Raw genomic sequence first — 23,216 nt, 5'->3', positions numbered from 1 at the left:
TTAAGCTAGCCACCTCATTGGTCTGGAGTTTAAGCTAGCCACCTCATTGGTCTGGAGTTTGGCTAGCCACCTCATTGGTTCGGAGCTCAGGCCAGCCACCTCGTTGGTTCGGAGCTCAGGCCGGCCACCTCGTTGGTTCGGAGCTCAGGCCGGCCACCTCGTTGGTTCGGAGCTCAGGCCGGCCACCTCGTTGGTTCGGAGCTCAGGCCGGCCACCTCGTTGGTTCGGAGCTCAGGCCAGCCACCTCGTTGGTTCGGAGCTCAGGCCAGCCACCTCATTGGTTCGGAGCTCAGGCCAGCCACCTCATTGGTTCGGAGCTCAGGCCAGCCACCTCGTTGGTTCAGAGCTCAGGCTAGCCACCTCATTGGTCTGGAGTTTAAGCTAGCCACCTCATTGGTCTGGAGTTTAAGCTAGCCACCTCATTGGTCTGGAGTTTAAGCTAGCCAGTTTATGTACACAGATTGCAATAGGTTGATGTTTTGTGCAGATATTAGTAGGTTAGGATATGAGGAATGAGTGGTTTGTGCTGTATGATTATTTTCCTAGGTTTAAGGTATTGCGCTCAACTCCAAAATTGATCAAATAAATATGAAGACACTGATCCACTGGTTTCCAGTCAAGACTTTACCAGTAAATTTTCCAAAACTGTCCAAGTATGTACAAATATACATCTCTTTAAGACTAAGGCAAGGGGAAGGAAATAAACATGGGAGCCAGAAAATATTTAAAACATAACACTTATTTGTTACCCTTTGAGGGACTCGCGATTTGTCCTCAATCTTGGTGCACGCATTGGTTTCATCAGATACTGTGTTCGTCGGTCCCATGTCACTGTCGAAGGCATGATAACACATAGGGGAAATAAGGTCGGCAGCAGCGGGGCAGGCTCATGGCACTCTGATGCCCCTCCCCACCAGGGACAAGCAGGCAGCTTCTTTTTTCATTCCAGGAAGATTGTAGGGGCCAGGCACAGTTGGAGAAGAATGTATGATGTGGAACTATGGATATGTGGAGTTTTTAAACTAAACAAGCACATATCATTAGCTGTGTCTAAGTCCTGCAGAACATTCTTTTCTCCTCCCCCAAGTTATAGCTGCAGGCCGAGGCCAGCTCTGACTGCATAGGGCTTCTTGTGAACTCCCTCTCTCCTCTTCCAAAAACACAAGGAGCCCGGCTCTAGTTGTATCTGGCCTTCTTGAACATTCCTTCTCAACACAATTGAATAGTCCATCACCCGGCTGGCAGCCATTCCTTTCAACCCTCATAGCAAGCTGCACTTCACTCAAATACAAAGACTGGCTTCTGGACCATGCCCTCCCACCCTTGCAGTGGCTGCAGTCTTTCCCTGCTCATTTCGCTAGCTTCTGGAACATTCCTTTCTACCGTCCTATTAGGCCAGAGGCTAGGCCCAGCTCATTTAGAGAGCTTCCAGAACCTTCCCACCCCCCCCCCCCCATGTACCTCTGCCTGCAAGCTAGGATTAGCTGAAACTGCAGAGGTGCCCTTAAAATGTGTTCCTACACTCCAAAATGAGCCCCACACAAAATGCTGATTGCCATAGTATTCAGTTTCTACCACTGCAGGTTAAGAACCAGACTTGCACACCTACCTTCCGTCGCAAGTCTTATTGAGGAATGTGTTGCAGAACATTCATTTCTGCTCACCAGTTGTGCCAATGGTAGACACCTTGGCACATTTAGTTGTGAATAGAGAGTGGGCAGCACTTCTAGTGAAACACATTATTACACGATTCTTTCTTACACCCAGTGCTAGATGTAGGCAGACCCAAAAATATGACTTTCATCTCCAGCTACCTGGTAAATAGAGACTCCTAGAAATGCCCTTCTCACCCTCCATCAAACACAAGAAAAAGATCCAGAACATTCCACTGCACACATGGAGCTGAAAGTGCGCAAGACCAGTGCAGGCAGACCTTTTGCAATCCATCAAAGCTTAGGGAGAGGTGGCTCCATGTCTGCTCCTTTTGACGAGCTTCAGGACTGAGATGCAGGCTTCACATGCAATCACGCACACCTGCAAGAAATGCCCCCTTCCTTACAATCCAACAAACATACTTTGCCCTTATACTATGTGGTGTATGCAGTGCTTGAAGAATGTTTCACACCTGTTGAGTTCGTTCCGAGACCTTGGAGCAGGAGGAAAAGAATTGCACAGGGAAAATGGCCAAGCAATAGAAACCCAACTCATCCTTACAATCTTCCCATCAAAAGTCTGCCACCCACCACCACCCCAGAGGAGACCCGCGGTGTAGGACTGCTGCCACGCAAATATCATGATGTGTGTTGGATTAGGTCCAGTTGATTGCCGAATGCTCCAGGCGCAGGGCCGCTGCCACACCGAGGCCATGATGTGCGAGTGACCAGGTACAGGCGATGGCCAGACGCACCCCTTGCTGTTCCATATTAAGGGGGTCGGGGTAGAGCAAACCCCGAAGATACATTGTTGTGATGCAGGACAGTCAAGTGTTGGTCCTTTAAAGTGCATTTCAAAACCAGCCTCAAATGTTCATGAGTCACGCCGCCGACAGTCATGTGACATTCACCTCCAGAACATGGTCGTCCTTGCTGGGGATGACAAGCACCTGCTTGCCTGCACTGGAGTTGCTGACCTGGCCAGATGAGAAGGCCTGCAGCCGGGGCATGGGGAGGCCCTTCTGCTCCCCGCTTGCAGCAGAGTGGGCACTGCCACGACTTTTAATGCTGCTGGTGTCGCCCTGATCGTCCAAGTTCTTGTCAAGGGACAGGTTGTCATTCTCGATCCAGCTGTCTGTAAAGAACAACATTTAGTCACATGGGGAAAACATGGCCACCAAAACATTACATGAACCCGCCACAAGGTCACAATTCTTCTTAAAATGTCTCTAAGAAACCCAGATCTACAAAGACTGACACTGGACTTGTCACCAACCCATCCCCCAACCCCTGCTAATCACTTGCTCTGGGCTCCTAAATGTGGGCCATTATCAAACAGACTTGACACCACAAGCAGGAAAAGCACTAGATGCCACCGAAGTGGGGTTGGAAGGCAGAGCAAGATGGCAAACATTTGGCAGAGTACTAGACATTGATCAGAACTAAGCGCGCCTTCACATTAAAGACCAGGATACAGTGCTCTTATCAAATTAGTTTACGAAGTGACAAACATCACAAATTAAGAATTATCACAAGAGTGCGAGTGTAAGACGGATCTTCTTTAGCGGAGGTGCTTGTTTAAGGTTGTTGTCGGGGTACCGGTTATTGTGACTTGAGGTGCTCTGAGTGACAAGAAAAGTTACATGTAGGTTTAGTTCGCCATCATGGGATTCTCCATTAAAAAAATCCATCAACACTGAACAGCTCCACCTGTGGCCGGGATAAGGAACTCATGTGCTGCAAATATATGATTTTACATTATTACTGATACAACCTTAAAAGAGTAGGATGTACTTACCTCAGGCACAAATCATTCCATTTACTCCTCGCGATAAATAGTTCTCAAAAATACGCCCCCCCCCCTTTCACATCATGCATACCATTGTTGCCCTAATTTGGGGGTACACCTCTTTGATAAAACTAATTGATGCTCAAATTAAAGCCTGTTGCCTACTATTCATCAATCCTTTCCAAAGCTTATCGGTAGCGTGTGGAAAACAAAATGTTTAAACATGGACAATAGAAGAGCACGCGTTTCAGGTGGGTCAAAGGTTTGCACATGTTGCCGGGCTGCTGATCTCATGCTACTCCGCTTTGCAGGCCTTTGGCATCTAAGGTGGATAGTAGATGACTAATAAATTGCATGTGGGATACAGAAACCTGGCCATCCTAGGGGGGTCAGGGGCTAACATACTCTAATAGACCTTTGTATCACCCGAGTGTCGGGTGATACAAAGTATCAGTATCTTGCTGCCACAGTCTTCTTACTAAAAGTGGATGTTCCCGGGCGAGACTTTGCTCTACGTTGAGTTCAGCCAGGGACTAGCCGCATGAACTCGTGGAATGCCATACTATAGCTGCCCTCCCTTCAAACTCCACTATTTTCTTTTTTTTAAATAATGCATTTTTTGTGGCATTAGATATGTTTATATATAGATCTATTTCTTCCCATTTTATTACAGCAACCCAGGCCTTAAAGGCTAATTCCAATCAGACAGCAATTATTGGGAATGATTGCGGTAACGTCGTTCTCGGAACTCTGCCATTGCTGTTCCGTGACAATATCCTGCTGTCTGGTCACAGCAACGGTGGGAAAAAGATCTTAATATTGAGATTAGCAACAATACCATGACTGCATATCTGTGTAAAGTAAGTGAAGGCGTCTGAGGTGGGGGTTGATTGGGGTGAAGGGGCAGTTAGAGCAGCTCGGGTTCTGTAAAGGGTAGGATGGGGTGGGGTGGGTTTGGGGGCAGGAAGGGTGGGTCCCCACAAATAAAAGTATATGTAATACTTTAGACAGGTTTAATAATAGGTGTGGGGAATGGATTTGTTTATATCATTTCACTGTCTTGATAAACCACTAAACTCCAGTAGATTGTACAACAACATGGCAAACAATAGACAATGTCATGGTCTAAACATTATTGATGTTTCAATAAATGTTAAAAGCTGTTTTTCCCAGCGATTTAATGACATATGACCAATATCACCAGACCGTATAATTTACTTAGGGTGATTTAAGCTTCATAAAAATCAACCATGGGGCGCATAGAAAAAAAAAAGACCTATTTTTTTATTTGCGCCATTAGTGGTAGACTTTTAAGCTGCAACTAGGTTTTAATTTGTGTAACTTGTTTCTCGTTAGTATCCATGCACCCTAAATAGGTTATGTGGATGACTTCTTCCACTGAAATCCTTTATACCCTTTATCCCTCAAAGTTTATAACTTTCAGGATTCTAAGCTTGTCACCGACGTGTGAGGACGCAAAACCCTGTTCTCCATCAAGGCCGACAAGAGCAGGCCCACGGGCTGTCGAGGGAGCTGATCGGGGCCTCCCAAATAGGGATTCCGAGATTCGATAAGCACCCATAACGACAGGGGAAGCAAAGTGGTGCAGACCGCTACAGGCATTGCAAACAGTAAGCCCGGACAATCAAGCCAGGAAAGCCCGGCGGACCCCAGGGCATAGCCGAACCCCTGAGCTGGAGACATAGGAACACTGCCGTGGCAGCAGGGGCCGGAACAGAAAGTGTGCAGCGCACGAAGCAGAGACCACCGGAATACAGACTACGACAGAAGCAGAAGGGGACATGGTCGCTTGATTCTGCGGCGTCCCCCGAGTGAAGAAAAGGTGATCTCTGTGAAGGGGAAACAGGTGGCCCGGGCAGGGAGTGATCCGAACGGGCCCAGGACCTGAAGCTGGAAGAGCAGGCGGCCAGCCGCGGAGTAAGGTTTTACAGCGGAGGCCTCAAACAGTGGATTATGCGAATCAGCAGGGCAAGGAAGTGCCACTGACAAGCCGACATCACACTCTCATTGAAGCAACGTTCCAGAGGAGAACCCCGGGGCCCTGGAGGAGCAGAAAGAACCCTGTGGCGCCCCTTAACATCGAGCGGGAGGCCAAGCACTAGACCTGGAGCAGATCTGAGCCACAAGACCAGACAAAAAGCCGCAGAGGCCCTCAACATATATTGGAAGCAGGAAGGATAGGAGAGCCACAGAAGAAACGGCCCACTGCAGAGGACCAGCTACGGTAGGGGAGCCCACACACCGGACAACCCGGGTCTCGCAGCCCCTTGGGAGAAGGAGATGGAACAGACTACCATGAGAAACGACACGCTGCGCACAATAGCAGCCGGTGGGTGGAGAAGCCTCTCCAGATGCCAGGAGACAAGGGTAAGAGCACCCAGGTCAAACATAAAACAACAGCTGACACCCAAGGGGGTCAATTAGAGCATTGCTGGCAACACCGCCCATGAGAGAAACACAAAACAGAGGTGGAGAAGCAGTGAACAAGCGGGACCTACAAGGAGACCTCTCAAAATATGGCCCTGAATACAGAAGACCTACTGGAATGCCTAAAAGGGCAGGAAGATAGAATGGGGAACACTTTCCAGGACCAGTTCGTTAGCATGAAAGAAGATCTGTGGAGCTCCTTAAAGGAGGTGAGAGAGGCGAAAAACTATCTCAGCACCAGAGTAGACACTACAGAACGGGGCCTATCAGAATTGACGGAGGAAATCTGACAAAACAGCAAACTCTTGGAGCAAGCGGCAAGGGCCACCCACAATCTTGAGTTACAAGAAGGACCAGGAGAACCGACCCAGTAGGTCCGACATTCACATGAAGGGACTTAGCGAGACGGTCTTGGACTGTGATCTGAAAAGCGTGATACAACAATGCTTTGGGAGTCTGTTGCCGGACACGCAGGCCCGTTGAAGTAATGATAGACCGTGGACTCTCCGGTCTAAATGGGGTCTTTCCTCTCCATCTCTCTCTACTTGTGGTGTTCCCTAGGGGTCTAACCTCTCTCCCTGGCTGTGCGACCACTACCTGGCACCTCTTGCCCACCGCATTGCTACTTTCTGCTCCAATTTGTCATGCAGATGACACTCCGCTTTCTTTTAGGCTCCCCTCAGCCACCTGCTTCTTTCTCATATCAGACTGTCTGCCCACAATTCAGGAATGGTGTGCTGTCAATGATGTCTGCCTTAATGCCATTAAGATTAATATCTCCCCCCCCCTCTTTCTCTCTCCGACAACCCCCCCACCCCGGTCACCACTCTGGGCCCTCTTCCTGCTCCATCCTGTGAGGCTAAGAACCTTGGTGTTATCTTCGACTCCACACTCTCCTTCTTTCCTCACATCTCTGACGTCTCTAAGAAGTCAAACTATCAGCTGCACCTCCTCAGAGGTATTCTTCCTTTCCTCACTTTACCCCAGAAGCTCACCGTCGCCAGAGCTCTGGTCCTTTCTAGGCTTGACTATTGCAACAGCCTCTTTCTAAATATTCCTGCCTCTACTCTTGGACCTTTACAACTTATCCAGAACAGGACTGTCTCAAGCCCAGGGATCATATCTCTTCAGCTCTGAAATCTCTTCAGTGGGTCCCGGTGGCTGCAAGGATCAACTTCAAGACCCTCTGCATTGTCAGCAAGGCTTTCTGGGGGCTGGGACTACTCTACCTTTCTCTTCCAAAACATCTTCCTTCTCGAGCTCCACGCTCATCCACCTCCAACTCAGAGTCAGACGCTTCTCCAAGCATAGAGTTGGGGGCAGATCCATCTCCTCGGTTGGGGCCTCCCTCTGGAACAGCCTCCCTGCCTCTCTCAAGCAGAGGTAGGTGAGCAGAACCACCTACAGTTCCGGAAGCAACTCAAGACCTCCCTTTTCAATTTTGCCTTCTCTCTTCCTCTCTCCTGCTGATGAACCAGACTTCTCCGTGCAAAGGTCACCTGGTCACCCTCTGAACTCGGGCCCAGGCTCCTGCATGTCCAGTTGTCCTCGCACTGCCTCTGGGATCCCCAGCTATAAGGGTCTGTGTATCTGCAACCCTACAGTCCCTTCTCTCTGCCATTATGAGCCACCCAATAGCTGCACTTGTGAGTTAACTGCACTTCACCCTTCCCCTCCCCCTTTGGCACTTCTGCCCTTCTGTCTTCCCTGCACTTGCGTGATCTGAATGAGACAAAGGCCTAGTAAGATATATTTGTCCTCCCTTTGTTTGCCCTGTTAGGCAGAAACCTGTGCAGTTCCCTTAGGGACCACTGCAAAAGGCTTAGGACTACAGGTGTTGGCAGTAAACCCAATTGGTAGCAGTCTGTACCACCCAGATTTACCTGGTAGCTGTGGCTGAGCAGCCAGACCTCTCTCAAGAAGAGTTAGACAGTATATAGAGTATACAAGATAGGTACCAAAATACAGTAGCACAAGCAAACACTGACCAAAGCTTTGGTATCAAAGTATATAATTATTTATTTAAAGACACACTGATAGAAACACTCCAGCACTATTATTGTAAGCAAGTTCAAAAACACAGTCACCATTAATATATATACATCCCTTATTCCTTTTTAGGTCCTGTGGCGACGTCTGAAGTTCCAGTCCCCAAAGCCCTACTTTTATGCAGACAACCCCCATTCATCAGTCCTAGCTGTCACTCATACATGCTAAGTGGTGAGTGCGACTTGAGTTGCCGACGCAACTCAGTCCAGGGTGCTTAAACCCCCCCCCCCCATCCCACACATCCTGTAGACCCAGATAGAGTGGCACCACTTTTGGAGGCTTCTGTGCAGAAGCCCGCCAAAAAGTGGAACAAAGGGCTCACATTGCACCAAAAAGTGGTGCGTTTAAAATGAATGGGAAAATCCCATAGTAAATATTCTTAAGGAATATTTTGCGTGGTAACCACTGCCACCAGCCAGAAACTCGACGAGGGGGGACTGCACAGTGCCCCCCTCGAAAAACAGACCCAGGGGCAGTCTAATTACCCCTACCAGTACTTCCACAATATGATGGTTTGTACTGGTTATGTTCCCAATTTAAGACTAGTAAAGTCAATGGTGACTTTACATGCCCTGGGAGACAGTAGTCAGTCCCAGGGTATGGAGTCTATGTTTGGGGGTCACTATGACACCCCTGTGTTACTGCACTGAGGGTGCTGTGTAACACACTTACCAAAAACCACATGAAACCCTATGGAGTAAAAGACCCCATAACCCATAAAACATATTACAAAGTCAAAGGATATCTCAAATCATGTCTAAGAGTGGGAGAAAGAGTCTCACTCTTAGCAGGAGAAAAAAAATAAACCCCAAAAATCCAGCAAAGCTGCTGGGGGGACTCACTAGGTTCAGGAAATTAGCCTTACCAGAGAATTCTCCCTAACATCCCCCTCTTGTCGCACCTAGAAACACTTGTGTACAGGTGCGTTATAAATGTCACATCATACACAGGGCATCTTGAGAGGACGGGCCCAGGGCAAAGACCTAGAGATGTCCTGGCAGCACTCTCCTCTTACACAATGAAAGGGGATATTATACATGCTGCAACAGCGCATCATGTCATAACAGTTAATGGGGCGCAAATCCAACTATATCAAGACTTGGTACTCTATGCTGCAGAAGATGCGACCAAAGACCCCAGTCACAAAAGTGTTCATCGCTAAACACATACCTTACAAATGGACATTACCATTTAGGATACTGTTTGCGTGGGACCGCAAGCATCAAAGGGCTGTGGCATGTGAGGAAGCACTGGCAATTACGGGACTGGATTAAGATGGGGGACAGCCGGCCCAAAAAGCCCCAATCCATGGGAATGGCCGGGAAGAAGAGGTTGAAGGGATGGCAGAGAGCGACAATTCAGCACCCCCCCCCCCCATCCCAAGGAAGAGGAGGTGGTGCAGAGCACGCCGAGGGAGACTGACATTATCAAGGTCACCATTTAACAGTCACTCATGTTCATTCAGTGATAGGGGTTAGTTGATCTTAATGGGGAAGGGGCTAAGGAGGGATGCTATACGACTGGAAGGGGGGCCTAACAGGGGTGGGGAGAGTGGGAGGTCATCTTGGAATCTGACAGGGGGTGAAGTTTGCCCCTGCTAGGGTGGAACTCTGGGTTAAACCAGGGCTCACGCCCCAAGATAGTGTCTGGGGCAGTTTGAGGGAGCACTAGCTCTGTCTAGTGGCGGGTGGGGGGAGGTGCAGAAAGAGAGGGGGGCAGGGGAGTAGAGGATGGTCAGAGACAGGGAGGCCGGGGGCTGGGGAGGGTGGCGGTATCCACCATGCACGGGTAGGGAGGAATGTTCGATACAACAATGAAGGTGAAGCTGCTATTGGAACGTTTTTAGTAACAAAAGGAATGTCGTGGACTAGTCTATCACATAATGTAAGGGGTCTGAATACCCCGACTAAACAAAATAGAGGGGCAAATGTGCTGCTACTCGGCAGATATGGAACAAGTTACTTACCTGTAACTGTTGTTCTCCAGCATGGATTCACATGCTCATGAATATTCCCCGTCAGGCTGGGAATCCTCAGTAAAGAAAAAAATCAGTATCTGTTTCGTTTCTGATCTTTCTTTCGTAGTAGTAACCAATCACTGATCTCTGCATCATACTGACCACAGCCAATGACTGCCCTCTCCCTAACCCCGCCTCTGGCAGCCATCCTCAGATTTGGTAGCACGTGTGGTGGCAGTATGACCAAGTGAAGAGCCGCAGAGGGGTAGGTGGGAGGGTTCGCATGTGAATCCATGTCAGACCCATGCTGGAGAACAACAGTTACAGGTAAGTAACTTGTTCCTTCTCCAGCATGGATTCACATGCTCATCAAAGAATACATAGCAGTACACACATGCACAACCACAGGTGGTGGCAAAGGCTCAACATTAAGCAATACAACAACTCAATGTTAAGCATCTCTTACCTCCTCACCAGGCTCCCCTTAAGCGAACAGGTTGCGCAGCACTGCTTGGCCGACCCTGGACTCCTCCCTGGAATCCCGATCGACGCAGTAGAATCTCGTGAAGGTGTGCATCGACCTCCACGTAGCAGCCCTGCAGATGTCCAGCAGGGGCACACCAGATAGGAACGCCGTAGTAGCAGCGATCACTCTGGTCAAATGGGCTCTCGGACAGCCTGGCAGCGGTCGGTTAGCCAACCGGTGGCAGTGCATGATGCAGCCGGAGAGCCATCTGGAAATAGAAGACTTCGAGAGAGCCTTCCCTTGATTCACAGATCCAAAGTTCACAAACAGCTGTGATGTCCTCCGAAAACTCTTCGTGCGGTCCACGTAGAACTTCAGCGCTCTAGCCACATCCAGCGAGTGCAAAGTCCTCTCAGCCGGCGACGAAGGAGACGGGAAGAAAACAGGTAACATCAGGGGCTCGTTAAGATGGAAGTCCGACGGCACCTTGGGCATAAAGGAGGGGTGCGTCCTAAGCACCACCTTCGAGGCATGGAAAGTCAAGTACGGTGGTTTCCAGGATAGGCCTGGATCTCTCCCACTCGTCGTGCAGAGGTAATCGCCACCAGGAATGCAGTCTTCCACGACACAAACTTCATCAGTGCGGAGTGCATCGGCTCGAATGGGGGCCCCATGAGCCTAGTCAGCACCACGTTAAGTTCCCACGCCGGGGCCGGGGCCTTCACCGGTGGGAACGACCGGAACAGTCCTTTCATAAACTCTTTCACCAGTCGATGGGACCACAGGGACGTCCGTCCTGTGGTTCTGGTATATCTGGAGATCGCTGCCAGATGAATCTTAACTGAGGCATGGGCTAGCCCAGCCTTTGCCAGCGATAGCAGGTACGGCAGCACCTGAGGGGCCGTAATCCATAGGGGGTTGATCTTCTGTGCTTGGCACCAGATAGAGAACCTCTTCCACTTGTGACCGTAGCATTTGAGAGTCGAGGACGCCCTGGCCTTTGCAAGAACCTCTCTGCAGTCGGCTGGTATATTGTACCCTCCAAACTCTAGCCCTGCAGGAGCCAAGCCTGCAGGTTCAGCGACGCCGGGTCGTGGTGGAAGATAGCGCCTCCTTCTCTGGAGAGAAGATCCGCGTCCGCCGACAGCTTGATGGATGGGGAATTTGACAAGTCCAGAAGGTCCGGGAACCAGATCTGCCTCGGCCACGCCGGTGCAACGAGGATCATCCTGCACCGGGACCTCTTGAGCTGGTTGATGAGTCGAAGCAGCAACGGCAACGGAGGGAACGCATACAGGTATAGGCCGTCCCACGGGAACGAGAACGCATCGCCCATGCTTCTCGGCTGGGGAAACCTGCTGGCAAACCTCTGGCACTTCGAGTTCGTCGCTGTTGCGAACAGGTCGATTTGGGGTTTGGCCCATCGTCGGAAGAGTTGATCCACCTGATCCTGGCGCAGCTCCCACTCGTGACACGCGCGCAGCTCCCTGCTGAGCGAGTCGGCGATGGTGTTTCTTTCTCCTGGCAGGCGGAAGGGAACCAGGAACATCCCCTGGGCGACCGCCTAGTGCCACAGATCCTGTGCCTCCTTGGATAGGGCTGGGGATCTGGTACCTCCCTGCTTCCGTATGTAAAACATTGTCGTGGTGTTGTCCGTGAAGATCCGCACCACCTTGCCCTTGAGCGACGGGAGGAACGATTTGAGAGCCCAGAACACGGCTCGGAGTTCCAGGATGTTGATGTGCAGGAGCTTCTCCTCCGGGAGCCAGAGGCCTCTTGCGTGGAGATCTCCGGTGTGGGCGCCCCAACCTTCCAGGGAAGCGTCCGTCGTCGACGTCTCCTGGTACGCCAGCGTCTGAAAGTCCTTGCCCGCCGTGAGGTGCGCTCGAACGCCCCACCACTGAATCGGCCGCCGGAACACCTCGTTGAGGGGGACCCTGTCTTCGAAGGTGCCCGTCGCCTGCATCCAACGGGCGTCGAGAAATTCTTGAAGAGGGCGCATCCGTAGTCTGCATAGGCGCACCAGGTAGATGCAAGAGGACATCATCCCCAGGAGGGACTTGATGGACCTCACCCTGGCCACGTCCGTGGCTAGCAGGCGCTGCACTTTGCCCAGAATGGTCTTCGTCTGTTCTTCCGACGGTGCCGCCAGGCGCCTCACTGTATCGAGCTTCGCTCCCAGAAATAGGGCCACCTGCGACGGCACCAGGTGGGACTTTGGGTAATTTATGGCGAATCCCAGGTCTGTGAGTAGCTGGACGGTCCTCGCAGTCTATTCGACGGCGAATCCCTCGTCCTTGAGCGGATGAGCCAGTCATCCAGGTAGGGGTAGACGTCAATCCCCTGCAGGCGCAGCCGCGCCGCCACAGGTGCTAGGCACTTGGTAAAGACCCTGGGGGCCGACTTCAATCCGAACGGCAGTGCTCTGAATTGGTAGTGGCGTCCCTGGACGATGAACCTGAGGAACTTTCGGTGACTTCTGAGGATGGGAACGTGGAAGTATGCATCCTCCCGGTCCAGCGACAATAGAAAGTCGCCTTCCTCCAGCTGTCCCAGCACGTGCTGGAGGGTAACCATCCTGAAATTTTGTGACCTGATGTATTTGTTCAAACGACGCGCCTTTCCTGAGCATCGCCCGTACTTCCAACAGCAGTTGCGGGACGTGATTTTCCTTCCTGGCCACAGGTGGAATGTGAGGGCACTTCTTCAGGAATTCGATAAAGTGTCCTCTTGCCTGGGTATCCAGCACCCAACGATCGGTGGAGATGGACTTCCATACGCTGACGAACTTCGTCAGCCGGCCTCCCACCGGGGTGCTTCGGTGGGGGCCCGAGGCCACGGCCGGTTCAGTCCTGCTTGGAGGTGGTGGCCTTGCAGCCCTGGCCACGTTGCCGACGGCGGCTAGGCGCTCCCTGCTTGCCGCGACCCCTGTAGGCCTCCTGAGACGAGGAGCGTGCCGCCTTGCGGTAGGACGACGAGCCACCGCTGGATCCCTTGGAGGCTCCCTGTCTGCCTCCGGAGCTCCGAAAGGGCCGTCGTTGCTGAAGGGCTCCTAGGGCGCGGGCCGTCTCCGTGTCCGTCTTCATGGCTTGGAGGGATTCGTCCACCGCCTTCCCGAACAAGTTGCTGCCGTCGAACGGCATGTCCAACACCCTGGTCTGGACGCCCTGACGGAAGTCGGTCGCCCGGAGCCAACCCCGTCGTCGTAGGCAAACTCCGTTGCCCAGCTGGCGGAACCCGGTATCGGCAACATCGGTTGCCACCGTTATGGCGTGGTCCGACGCCACCTCGCCTTCTTGAAGTATTTCCAGGGCCTCTGACCTCTTGTCGTCCGGTAGGAAGTCCAATATGGGGGCCAGCTTAAACCAGAGCTCCCTGTCGTAACGGGCCACGATCGCCAGGGCGTTGGCCGCTTTGATCGTCGTCGCCGCCGACGAAATGACCCGTCGCCCCATGGCGTCCAACTTCTTTCCCTCGCCGTCCGGAGGGGAATTCGACGTTGAGGCTCCTGACCCCGCCGCTTTCTTCTTCGCCGCCGCCGAGACGACCGAGTCTGGCGTTGGCTGGGCCCTGAGGCACAGGAGTGCGGTTTCGGGGACCCGGTACTTCTTCTCGTACCAGTCCCGTTTGGCTGGTGCCGTGGAGGGGTTCTGGAGTACCGACGGGCCCTCCTCCCAGATGTTATCGATTAGAGGCACCTCGATGACAGTCTTCCTCTTGGCCTCCCGGCGCTGATAGTGGAAACCTTCCTTTTTCTGCTCCTCCGGGCAGAGCTGGAACAATTCGGACGCCCTGGCGATCATGGCGTGGAATGAGCCAATCTCGTCGGGCGGAGATGCCCGTGCAACGGGAGACGGGAGACCCGTTCCGTCGCCCTCAGAACCCATCGTCGAGCCCACCGCACCGTCATCTCCCGACTCGTGGGAGAATGAGGAGGGAACTGCAGGCCTTACGGGGGCGAGCGGAGGAGAGGGTTGGGTCCTCCGTCGCTTGTTCTGAGGACTTCCCGTCGGGCCAGGTTGCGGGTCCTCCGGCCTGGGCCGTGGTAATCTCGTCCTTATCTCAGAGCACAAGGACTGGATCGCAAACAAAATGGCCGCCGAGCTATCCTGAGGCCTAGGTTCCGGCTGTGCCGGAAGGAAGGGAAGGCTGCTCTTCCTCGCCATCGTCGTCTTCCTCGGTCATCTCCCGAGGATCTTCCTTGCGGGATCGAATCTTCTCGAATTGTACTTCGAGATTCCTCGCGACCTCGGTCAGTTCCCCCTCCGAGGCTGACTCCGAGCTCGAGGAGGCTACCGCCCCCCCCCTTGTTCCATCATGGGGGCCATGACGATGGGCTGAAAAGAGGATTCCCTCCTTGGCGGCAGGGAAACTCTAGTCCCGGAGGCAGTCTCTGCTGCGGGGTCTCTGCCGGCTTGGCCAGAGTCGCCGCGATCGCCTCGATAGAGGCCTTTGCCTGCTGGGTAGGGGCCTTCACCACCTTAGGTGCGTCCTGGGCCTTCTCCTTAGGGGGAGGGGCGACGCCTCGCTCCCCCTCTCCCGAGATCGGACAGGGCTTCTCCCAAAGCTTACCCGGAGTCTCGGACTTCCTCTTCCCCGAACCGGAGCGCTGGCTCGTTGTTGACTGTGCCGGGGAAGGTGCACCCTGCCTGGCGACCGAAGAGCCTGACCTTTCGGCACTCCTGGAGCCAGCGGACTCACGGCGCTTGGCCTGGTGTTGGGCCCTCGTCGCCGGGGTGCCCGCACAGGACTTAGAAGCCCGCTCGGAACCTTTCTTCTTCTTCTCACCCGTTGAGCCCTTCTCCAACCAGCTGGCGAGACGAGATCGACGGTCCCTCATGGTCCGCTCCGACAAGTTCTTGCAGAACTGGCAGTCCTTCTCTACATGAGTCTTGTCCCCATGAAGACAGAGGCATCGCGAATGTTCGTCCTCCTTAAACACATTCTGCAGCCCGCATCCAGGGCAGCTGCGAAACAGCTTGGGTCCGGGTGACTAACTCGCGTCCTGGGCCATCTCGAAGTAGGCCGCAAATCTTCTGGAATCCTCCAAGAGGTTGATTCGACAAAATCTTCACCCTTGAGGGGCGTAGGAAAATCCCGCAACGGGTACCCGTTAACGGGAGTAGAAACGGAGGAGCTTGAGGCTCGATTAACCAAAAAAATGTGAAAATTCACCTGAAAAAGCGCGAAACACGCAGTAAAAGCTTGAGAGCGAAGCACGGGGACTCCCAACACTTGAACGTGCGGTAAAAATCTGAAGATGGCTGCCAGAGGCGGGGCTTAGGGAGATGGCAGTCATTGGCTATGGTCAGTATGACGCAGAGATCAGTGATTGGTTACTACTACGAAAGACAGATCAGAAACGAAACTGATACTGATTTTTTCTTTACCGAGGATTCCCAGCCTGACGATGGGGAATATTCATGAGCATGTGAATCCATGCCAGACCCCATGCTGGAGAAAATAATGTTCCAGGAGACCCATATAAGGAGATCTGATAAGACAATTCCCCAATTTTGTAATTTCACGCAGCTTCACCAAGCGAATGCACAAAGTAAGACGCCCGGGGTAATGATCGCCTTCAAAGACTCACTCCAGACGCAGGTATTAGAAATACTAGCGGACCGAGAAGGGAGACTCCTATACGTTAAGGTACAAATAGGTCATAGGAAGGTGACCCTAGGAACGGTATATGCGCCCAACACAGGTCAACAGAGTTTCCTGAGGGAGGCCGTGCTGGAACTAGAAACATTTGCAGAAGGCTAGATAATTCTCTCTGGAGATTTTAATTTGGCGTGGGACCCTGCTAAGGATAGAAGTGAGGGGACATTCACTCAACAACCAAGGACCTTTGAGGACTTGGACCTAAAAGACGTTTGGAGAATGCTGAAAAAATGAGGAGAGTAGGTATACTTGCTTCTCCCATGTGCTCCAAACCCGGTGTAGAATAGACTATATGTGGGGTGTCAACAACAATCCTGGGGGAGGTGGAGGATATAAATGTGAGAATGTAATCACTCTCTGAACATGGCCACTGATAACATGGATAAAGAATAGGGAACCACACATGGGACTGTGGGCCTGGTCATTTCCCCAGGCAATATTTTCCGATGAGGCTATAGTGGAAACCTTAGGAGATAAAATAGAGAACAATGAAACAGTAGACGCCTCCCAGGAAGGGATTTGGGAAGCATTTAAAGTATTAACGAGAGGAGAAAGTATTGCACTCCAAACACAAAGAAGAAAACAGTAGCGGCGGAGAACAACCTAGAAATTCAATTACGTGAGGTGACGCAGGAACTGGCTAGGAAAAAGAGTAAAGCCACATACAAAAAGCTGAAAGATTAGGAAACGATTCGCACTGATGCGCACACCAACAGTGGAAAGATCCCTCCTACCCATCAGACTGCGATATTACATAAATGTCAATAAGGCGGGCAGACTCATGGCCAGGCAAGTGAGGAAGGCGGATGCTAAACTAACTATAGTAGTTATCGGAGAACCAGACGGCTCACTGATCACCAAGTCAACAGCCATAGTAGAATAATTTTCATACATCTACGGGACGCTGTACTCAACCAATGACCCTGATCAGCAGGCTATACAGTGATAATATAGGGATCTCCTGATGCACACTTACACCCCCAGATAGGGACCGTTTAGAAGAGGACATCACAGAGGAGGTGGAGGCAGGAATAAAGGCCTTACCATGGGATAAAAGCCAGGGACCAGATGGGTTCCTGGACAGCTTCTATCAAACATACCGTAAGCGGTAGGACCCCAGGCTTACGCGGCCATTCTTGTGATGCGTTTTATGACAGAGGCGAAAGTGGTGGTGTTTAGCAAACCCAACAAGGACCCGACGCTATGCGGCCCCTACCACCCCATAGCATTACTCAACCTAGATGCTAAGCGCTATACAGGGGTGCTGGCGGCTAGACTAACGGCCCTGCTACCAGACCTGATTGGGACGGACCAGTCGGCGGTTCATTAAGGGGCGAAAACATGGGACAATATTTGGAAGCTGACCCACCAATAGAGAAGGTAGGTATCCGAAAGATACCAGCAGTTCTAATATACTCGATGTGGAGAAGGCTTTCGACTGAGTGGAATGGCTATTCCTATTTGCAGCTATGAAACAAATGGGGATAGGCCCGAGATTTCTGCGCGTGGTCAGGGCTAACTACGTTCAACCCTCACTGCGCCTCTCCATCAATGCGCATCTATCTGATAACATGCAGATTACACAGGGAACTAGACCGGGATGTCAGCTGTCCCTGCTACTATATGCTTACTTAGAGCCCCTACTAACATCGATTAGAGGCAACTCAGCTATTCGGGGCGTACAATCCCATCGAATTACTATGAAGCAGCCCAACTGAGTGCTCCGAGAATGGTCCTTGAACGACAGGGTTAAACAATGGGCCAGAATAGACAGACCAGTGGCAGGTACCCCCCTAGACGAACTCTTAGGGTTAGAACAACAAGATAGGCCCCAGAACATACGCTTAAGCCAGGTATTGCCAGTGACATTCAAGATATGGGACTGTCTACTAGCGCAAGGACTCCTCACCAAATGCCCTTCCTCTTTTACCATGCTGTTTGATAACCAGCAATTCTCCCCGGGGCAGTACAGGGATCCTTCCAGCGCTGGCAGGAGATGGGATTCATGAAGGTGGGAGAGACGATGGTGGGGTGATATGATCTGTTGCTTGACCTTCCTGGAGAGCAAGCAACAGATCGACCTAATAGAACAGGACTGAATGGAATACTTTCAGTTAAGACTTTGGCTGAAGCATAGGTCGAAGCCAGCAATGGGCAGGGACCCGACTGCCTTTGAGAGGTTCATACATCACACAGGAGACAAGCAGCTGGTCCCACAGCTTTAAGCACTCTTGATGGGGGAAGGTGTGGACCTCACATGGCCTTACATGAAGAGGTGGGAAAAGATGCTAGGAGAAGAAATCCAGAGAACACACTTGAAGAACCTCTGGGGGAATATACTGTAAACGTACTAGATCCATCAAACCAGGTCCAATGGCACTACACACCTGAGCGACTACACACAATGTTTCTGGGGATGGCACAGGAATGCTGGCAGGGATGGTCTGGGAGAGGGGATTGGAGACCTGTATGTTGGAACTGTCCGGACCAACAACATTCTTGGGGGAGGTTAAGGATCAAATACAGTCAGAGGCTCCCCAGCGTTTTCTCTGGGTGAATGGATGTGGGGGCTCTTTGATCTGGAATTTCAAATTCCACTGAAAACTCCACGCAAAGCCTTTATGACTCTGGTAATTGCAGTCCGACTGGTTATAGCTAGGAAATTAAAGCAGAAGCAGAAAACACCTTCTACGAATGTGGAATGGCTGCTTAAGATATGGGGGATAGTGGCGATAGAGTGAGGGACGTATGGGATACAAGCAGGAAGAGGCAAATTTCTCCAGGAATGGGGCGGAATGTATGCAAACATGGTGCCCCCAGAACTTAAGGATACTAGACATAATGTAAAACTGGATGCCAGAGTGCTGTAGATCAGGAATGGACACTCTCGAATCAGCGACGTGCATGGGGGAGGGCAGGGAAGGTGTAGGAATTTTTTTTTTTTTCCTTTCATTCATCTATGTTGGAAATGCCAATAAAAATATGGTTTAAAAAAAAAGTGAACAACATTTGTCTTGATGGAATTAACTGCCAACTACCAATGGCAGATGTTGGAGTCCATCTAAGCTCCATAGGAGGCAGATCGCTGTTGAGTCCATTAAGACAATATCGTCTGCTTATTCCATCCAACCAATAAGCAAATGGCCTATCTCGGGGGTAAAGACATTAGTCCCATCAAATCTGTTTGAATGTCTGCAATATATCAATTTAATAGGCTTGGAGCCTATGTCACCATTCACTTCCTTAGACAAGGTATCACGTGCCTCTAGTCTCACCAGCAAGGGTGTGTGTGTGTATAAAGCATTCGTCAACATGCAGCAAGCTTTGACCACAACCGCTCTCCATTTACTCTCTCAAATGCAGCTATTGGCTCTAAACAAGCAGAGTGTGATGACGGACCACCCTTAAGAGCTTGCACTTGACAGAAATAGTGAAGCGAGTCTGGGAAAGTATTTCCAGTACTGGTCTATACTTTCCTCGTGGTCCTGGAATAAACATGGAGGTGGGATGGGTGTTTATGAAGATACCCACCACGATGGAGAACTAGGAAACTTCACCTTGCACATATCTTCCCCAGAACTCATGTGGCTTGAGGAGAAGAGAAGCCTGTGGTAGTGGTACATGGGCAGCATCTCTACCTTCCAAATCCAGGAAGTCATGTCTAGAAGAATTCCCACAATGCAACCTTGCACATTTTGAAAAAAGGCTGTTTCCCCTTTCCGCAGGCTTTTTTCCCTTGGTTGAATGCACCCCAGGGTTTACCAGGCATAGTTTAGTAGTTTTCTGGTAGTCAAGTGAAACGCACTACACTACTCTTGAAAAGGTTTGTATAGAGGCTGGGATCCCAGTGTTCCATTAGCCATCTATAAACAGAAAAAGTTTCCTGAAAAAAGGGTAAAACAATCTCCTTGAGAGAACGGGATTAAAGAAGTCAGAAGACCCTCCAACCTGGTACTTGTGTGAGGGAACAAAAGGGGAATTGCCCACATTTATAGATGAAGATCTACATGCCATGGGAAATGCTGCAGATCAGATTCTAGCGGTGCTTGGAAAAGTGGATCCATTCATTTAGAAAGGAGAAGATTTAGTTCCTAACGGATAGACTTATAATCACCACTGTGGCAACGATAGGATACAGATTAACATATTAGGGAGGGAGGGGGGATAAGAACTGCCAGATTCACCCCACACAGTTCTAGGAGGTAATGCAGTTTCTTCCTGGCAGGATACTGGCATCTCAGGATCTACTATAAACAATTGTCTCGAAGATTCTTCAGGAAATTTGTCTGGTGAGAGCTGTACAACCATCCAACCTAATGGCAGAACAAATCAAGCCGAAAGGTAATCCAAAGCTCTCGAAAGGCAAGTAAGTAAGGCAAGTAACGAGGCCAAGCAGTCAGGCTTAACTTCAGGAGGGCTTGTAGAGATGATCAGTTAATGTACACAGTTAACCAAGAAAATAAACTACTTGTATACTGAAAGAATGTGTACTTTAATAAAGTCACCCATAAACCAGATTACAAAAGTAAGTACTTTAGGTACAAAATATCAGATGGAATGATTATGCACACAAAACAGCATGCAAGACCACTACCTGGTTCTGCATTCTGCACAGATAGTTAAAGCAGCGCTTGGAGGCCGGGTGAGAGATGGAGTAGGGGAACTAGACACAGTGAAACATTACAATTGCATAGTCATAAGTGCCCAAGAGTACTCAAAAGCAACCAAAATGTTCCCGACCCTCTAGAACACAGTACCATAGTTAATCCAAATGCACACCATACATTAAAAAACAGACTGAGGAATACAAGCTTCCCTTCAATACCCACACAACACCAGAAGGTAAGAATTGTACTAATACATGAGACTAGAAACATGAGAAGCAGCAATACAATGCAACCAAGCTTTTCAAACTGACAGGAGTGGCATGCAAGACGTACTGGCACATGCTAGAATTCCAGAGTTTGAACCCAAAACTCCAGCGACCCAGAAGTGGGAACCTGGAGAGACGGGCACCCCCTTCCACTACTTAAGCTCACAAAACCAATTTGACTCAAAGCATAATAATCATTATTTGGACACAGTGGCAGCCACTGCCACAACACAGTGGAAAACTGATACATGTACACCAAGGACCAAGGGTGAATCCTGTGGTGCCACCTGAGCCCTGGCACTCTGTTCCTGGCAATGCAAGGAGCAGAAGCACCAACGCTGGAGCAGAAGCAGCAACGTTGGAGCAGAAGCAGCAACGCTGGAGCAGAAGCAGCAACGCTGGAGCAGAAGCACCAATGATATGCTGGGGACACACTGGCACCACAGATTTACTCTTGGTCCACATATATCCAGGTAAGTACCCTTTGGCAGCGTTCTCAGGTAAGTGTTTAGAGTTCCTCCATAGAATATACAAAGCATGAATCAGCTGACAGTTCTGCAGCTGTGCTGAACCGCAAAGTAAGTTCCATTATTACCCCACACGTACAAAGATTGCAGCAACGTGCCCGAGTGGACACCAGAGTATACTCCTTCATGAGATTTGGGGCCAAGTTTGGGACCCAGCCACCCCAGTAGGATTCCGCCCCTATAAATAATGAATTGGAAGATGCAGTTGAAGGACACCTACAGAAATCCTCGACCACAAGGATGGCTCAGGTTATCCAGAATAATCCACCAGCCCAGGCCCTGAAGGCAAGTAATCTATGTGATTATTCCTGAAAACGCTATCCAGGATGCCCAAAAGAACCCGACAAGTACAGGTCTTGTGCAGTGTGATTTAAGGGATTCGGTTACCCAGAGACTTGAAGCTCGGATAAATGACTGTTTCGTTTCTTGGTTGTCGGGTCAATCTCCTTTCTTGGGAGTGGGACTCGCCCACCATAAGTGAAAGCAATGGCGGGTTACTGCAAGAGGATGGAAGAACCTAGAGCAGCAGGTTCTGGGAACTTGAAAGAAAGGCAGCCAGCCAAGAAGACTATGGTGGGGCTGACCCAGGATGGCTCAGACAAGGAGACGAGGAGGGGTACTGTGGTCCCAATACCAGACCAGCTGATCCCAGCTTCTAATACCAAACGGACAAATCTCCAACCTCATCAGAAATTCATCTAGACCACCACGCTCCCTGAAAGGTACCGCCCCACCACTAATCTGCCATACTTCATCAAAATCACGCAACCCTTTGTTACTACCCAACTGCCACAACACATCAATACAAAAAACCTGCTCAAAGCCTTCCAATTTGGCTTTTGACCTAGACACAGCACCGAGACTGCTAAACTTTACATCCAATGACCTCCACAACATCACTGACAAAGGACACAGCACTACTCTTACTCCTAGACCTCTGCAACCTTTAACACCATCGACCACAGCATTCTACTCTTCATCCTAGCCCACAGGATGAAGTTCTCAGGCACCGTTGTCGATGGTTTCACTTCTTATCTGTTGAATCCCTAAAACAGACCCTTAAACACAATGTCCATTTCCACTGATACGCGGACACACTATACTTCCAAATCTCAGCCCCCTCAACCCCACGCCCTATAAAGATGTCTCTCCCCATCACCACCTGGATGGTGTAAAAAACTAGAGTGTGTTTCACTACCTAAACCCCGGGGATCCATTGCTCATGTGGCCAGGGGAGGGCCATCACTTTTGGATTCTGACCCTGGGGGTGGACAAGGGAGGGAGGATCTGGGTAAGAGGTCCTCAGGGAGTCGGGGTGGAACTCCCACTAGCGAGACATAGTATCCCCCTTTCGCGCCCCCCTCACCCCTGACACCTTCCCTATCCCAACATACTTTGTAGGACACTACAACTCCCATGATTCTCACTCTTCCTACTCTATCAGGACTACTGGGCAGAGGAAGATGAGGAACAGAATCATGAAGATTACCTCTGACTATTTTCAATGGCTCTGTCCCGGTAAGGAGGCCAGGGACGGTCAAACCCCCCATTTCAATCATCCACACCTAAAAACCATTAACTTCCCCACTTGGGATAAAAGGCAGAGCACACAGGTACACTGAGCGATGCTGGGAGCGAGAAACTACCAGACTTCAGGAGCTGCTGCGAATGTGAGATTGGAGGCCAGAAAGCCAGAGGACTTTACAAGCTGTGGAGAAGTCTCAAGAAAGCCAGGCAAAAGAACTGCACTTGCAACAAGCAGATGATAAACTGAGCTGAAGTCGTCATTCT

The 23,216-nt window shown here is 50.6% G+C and overlaps 1 protein-coding gene across 1 annotated transcript in view; it reads right to left on the bottom strand.

Moving 5' to 3' along the window:
* Positions 1-606: 606 nt before the first annotated feature.
* The window catches only part of TRAPPC10 (trafficking protein particle complex subunit 10), a 1,566,314-nt gene continuing 1,543,704 nt past the window's right edge, over positions 607-23,216 (bottom strand). Inside the window, exon 23 of the mRNA XM_069635677.1 lies at positions 607-2,787. Within this exon, the coding sequence (XP_069491778.1) occupies positions 2,549-2,787 (239 nt within the window). The 3' untranslated portion in view covers positions 607-2,548. The remainder of the gene's footprint in view (positions 2,788-23,216) is intronic.

Source organism: Ambystoma mexicanum, chromosome 7p (genome assembly GCF_040938575.1).
Source record: "Ambystoma mexicanum isolate Mex_15411 chromosome 7p, UKY_AmexF1_1, whole genome shotgun sequence".
NCBI lineage: Eukaryota > Metazoa > Chordata > Amphibia > Caudata > Ambystomatidae > Ambystoma > Ambystoma mexicanum.
The sequence above is the reverse complement of the archived record's forward strand: the minus strand, read 5'-3'. Positions and strand labels throughout refer to the sequence as shown.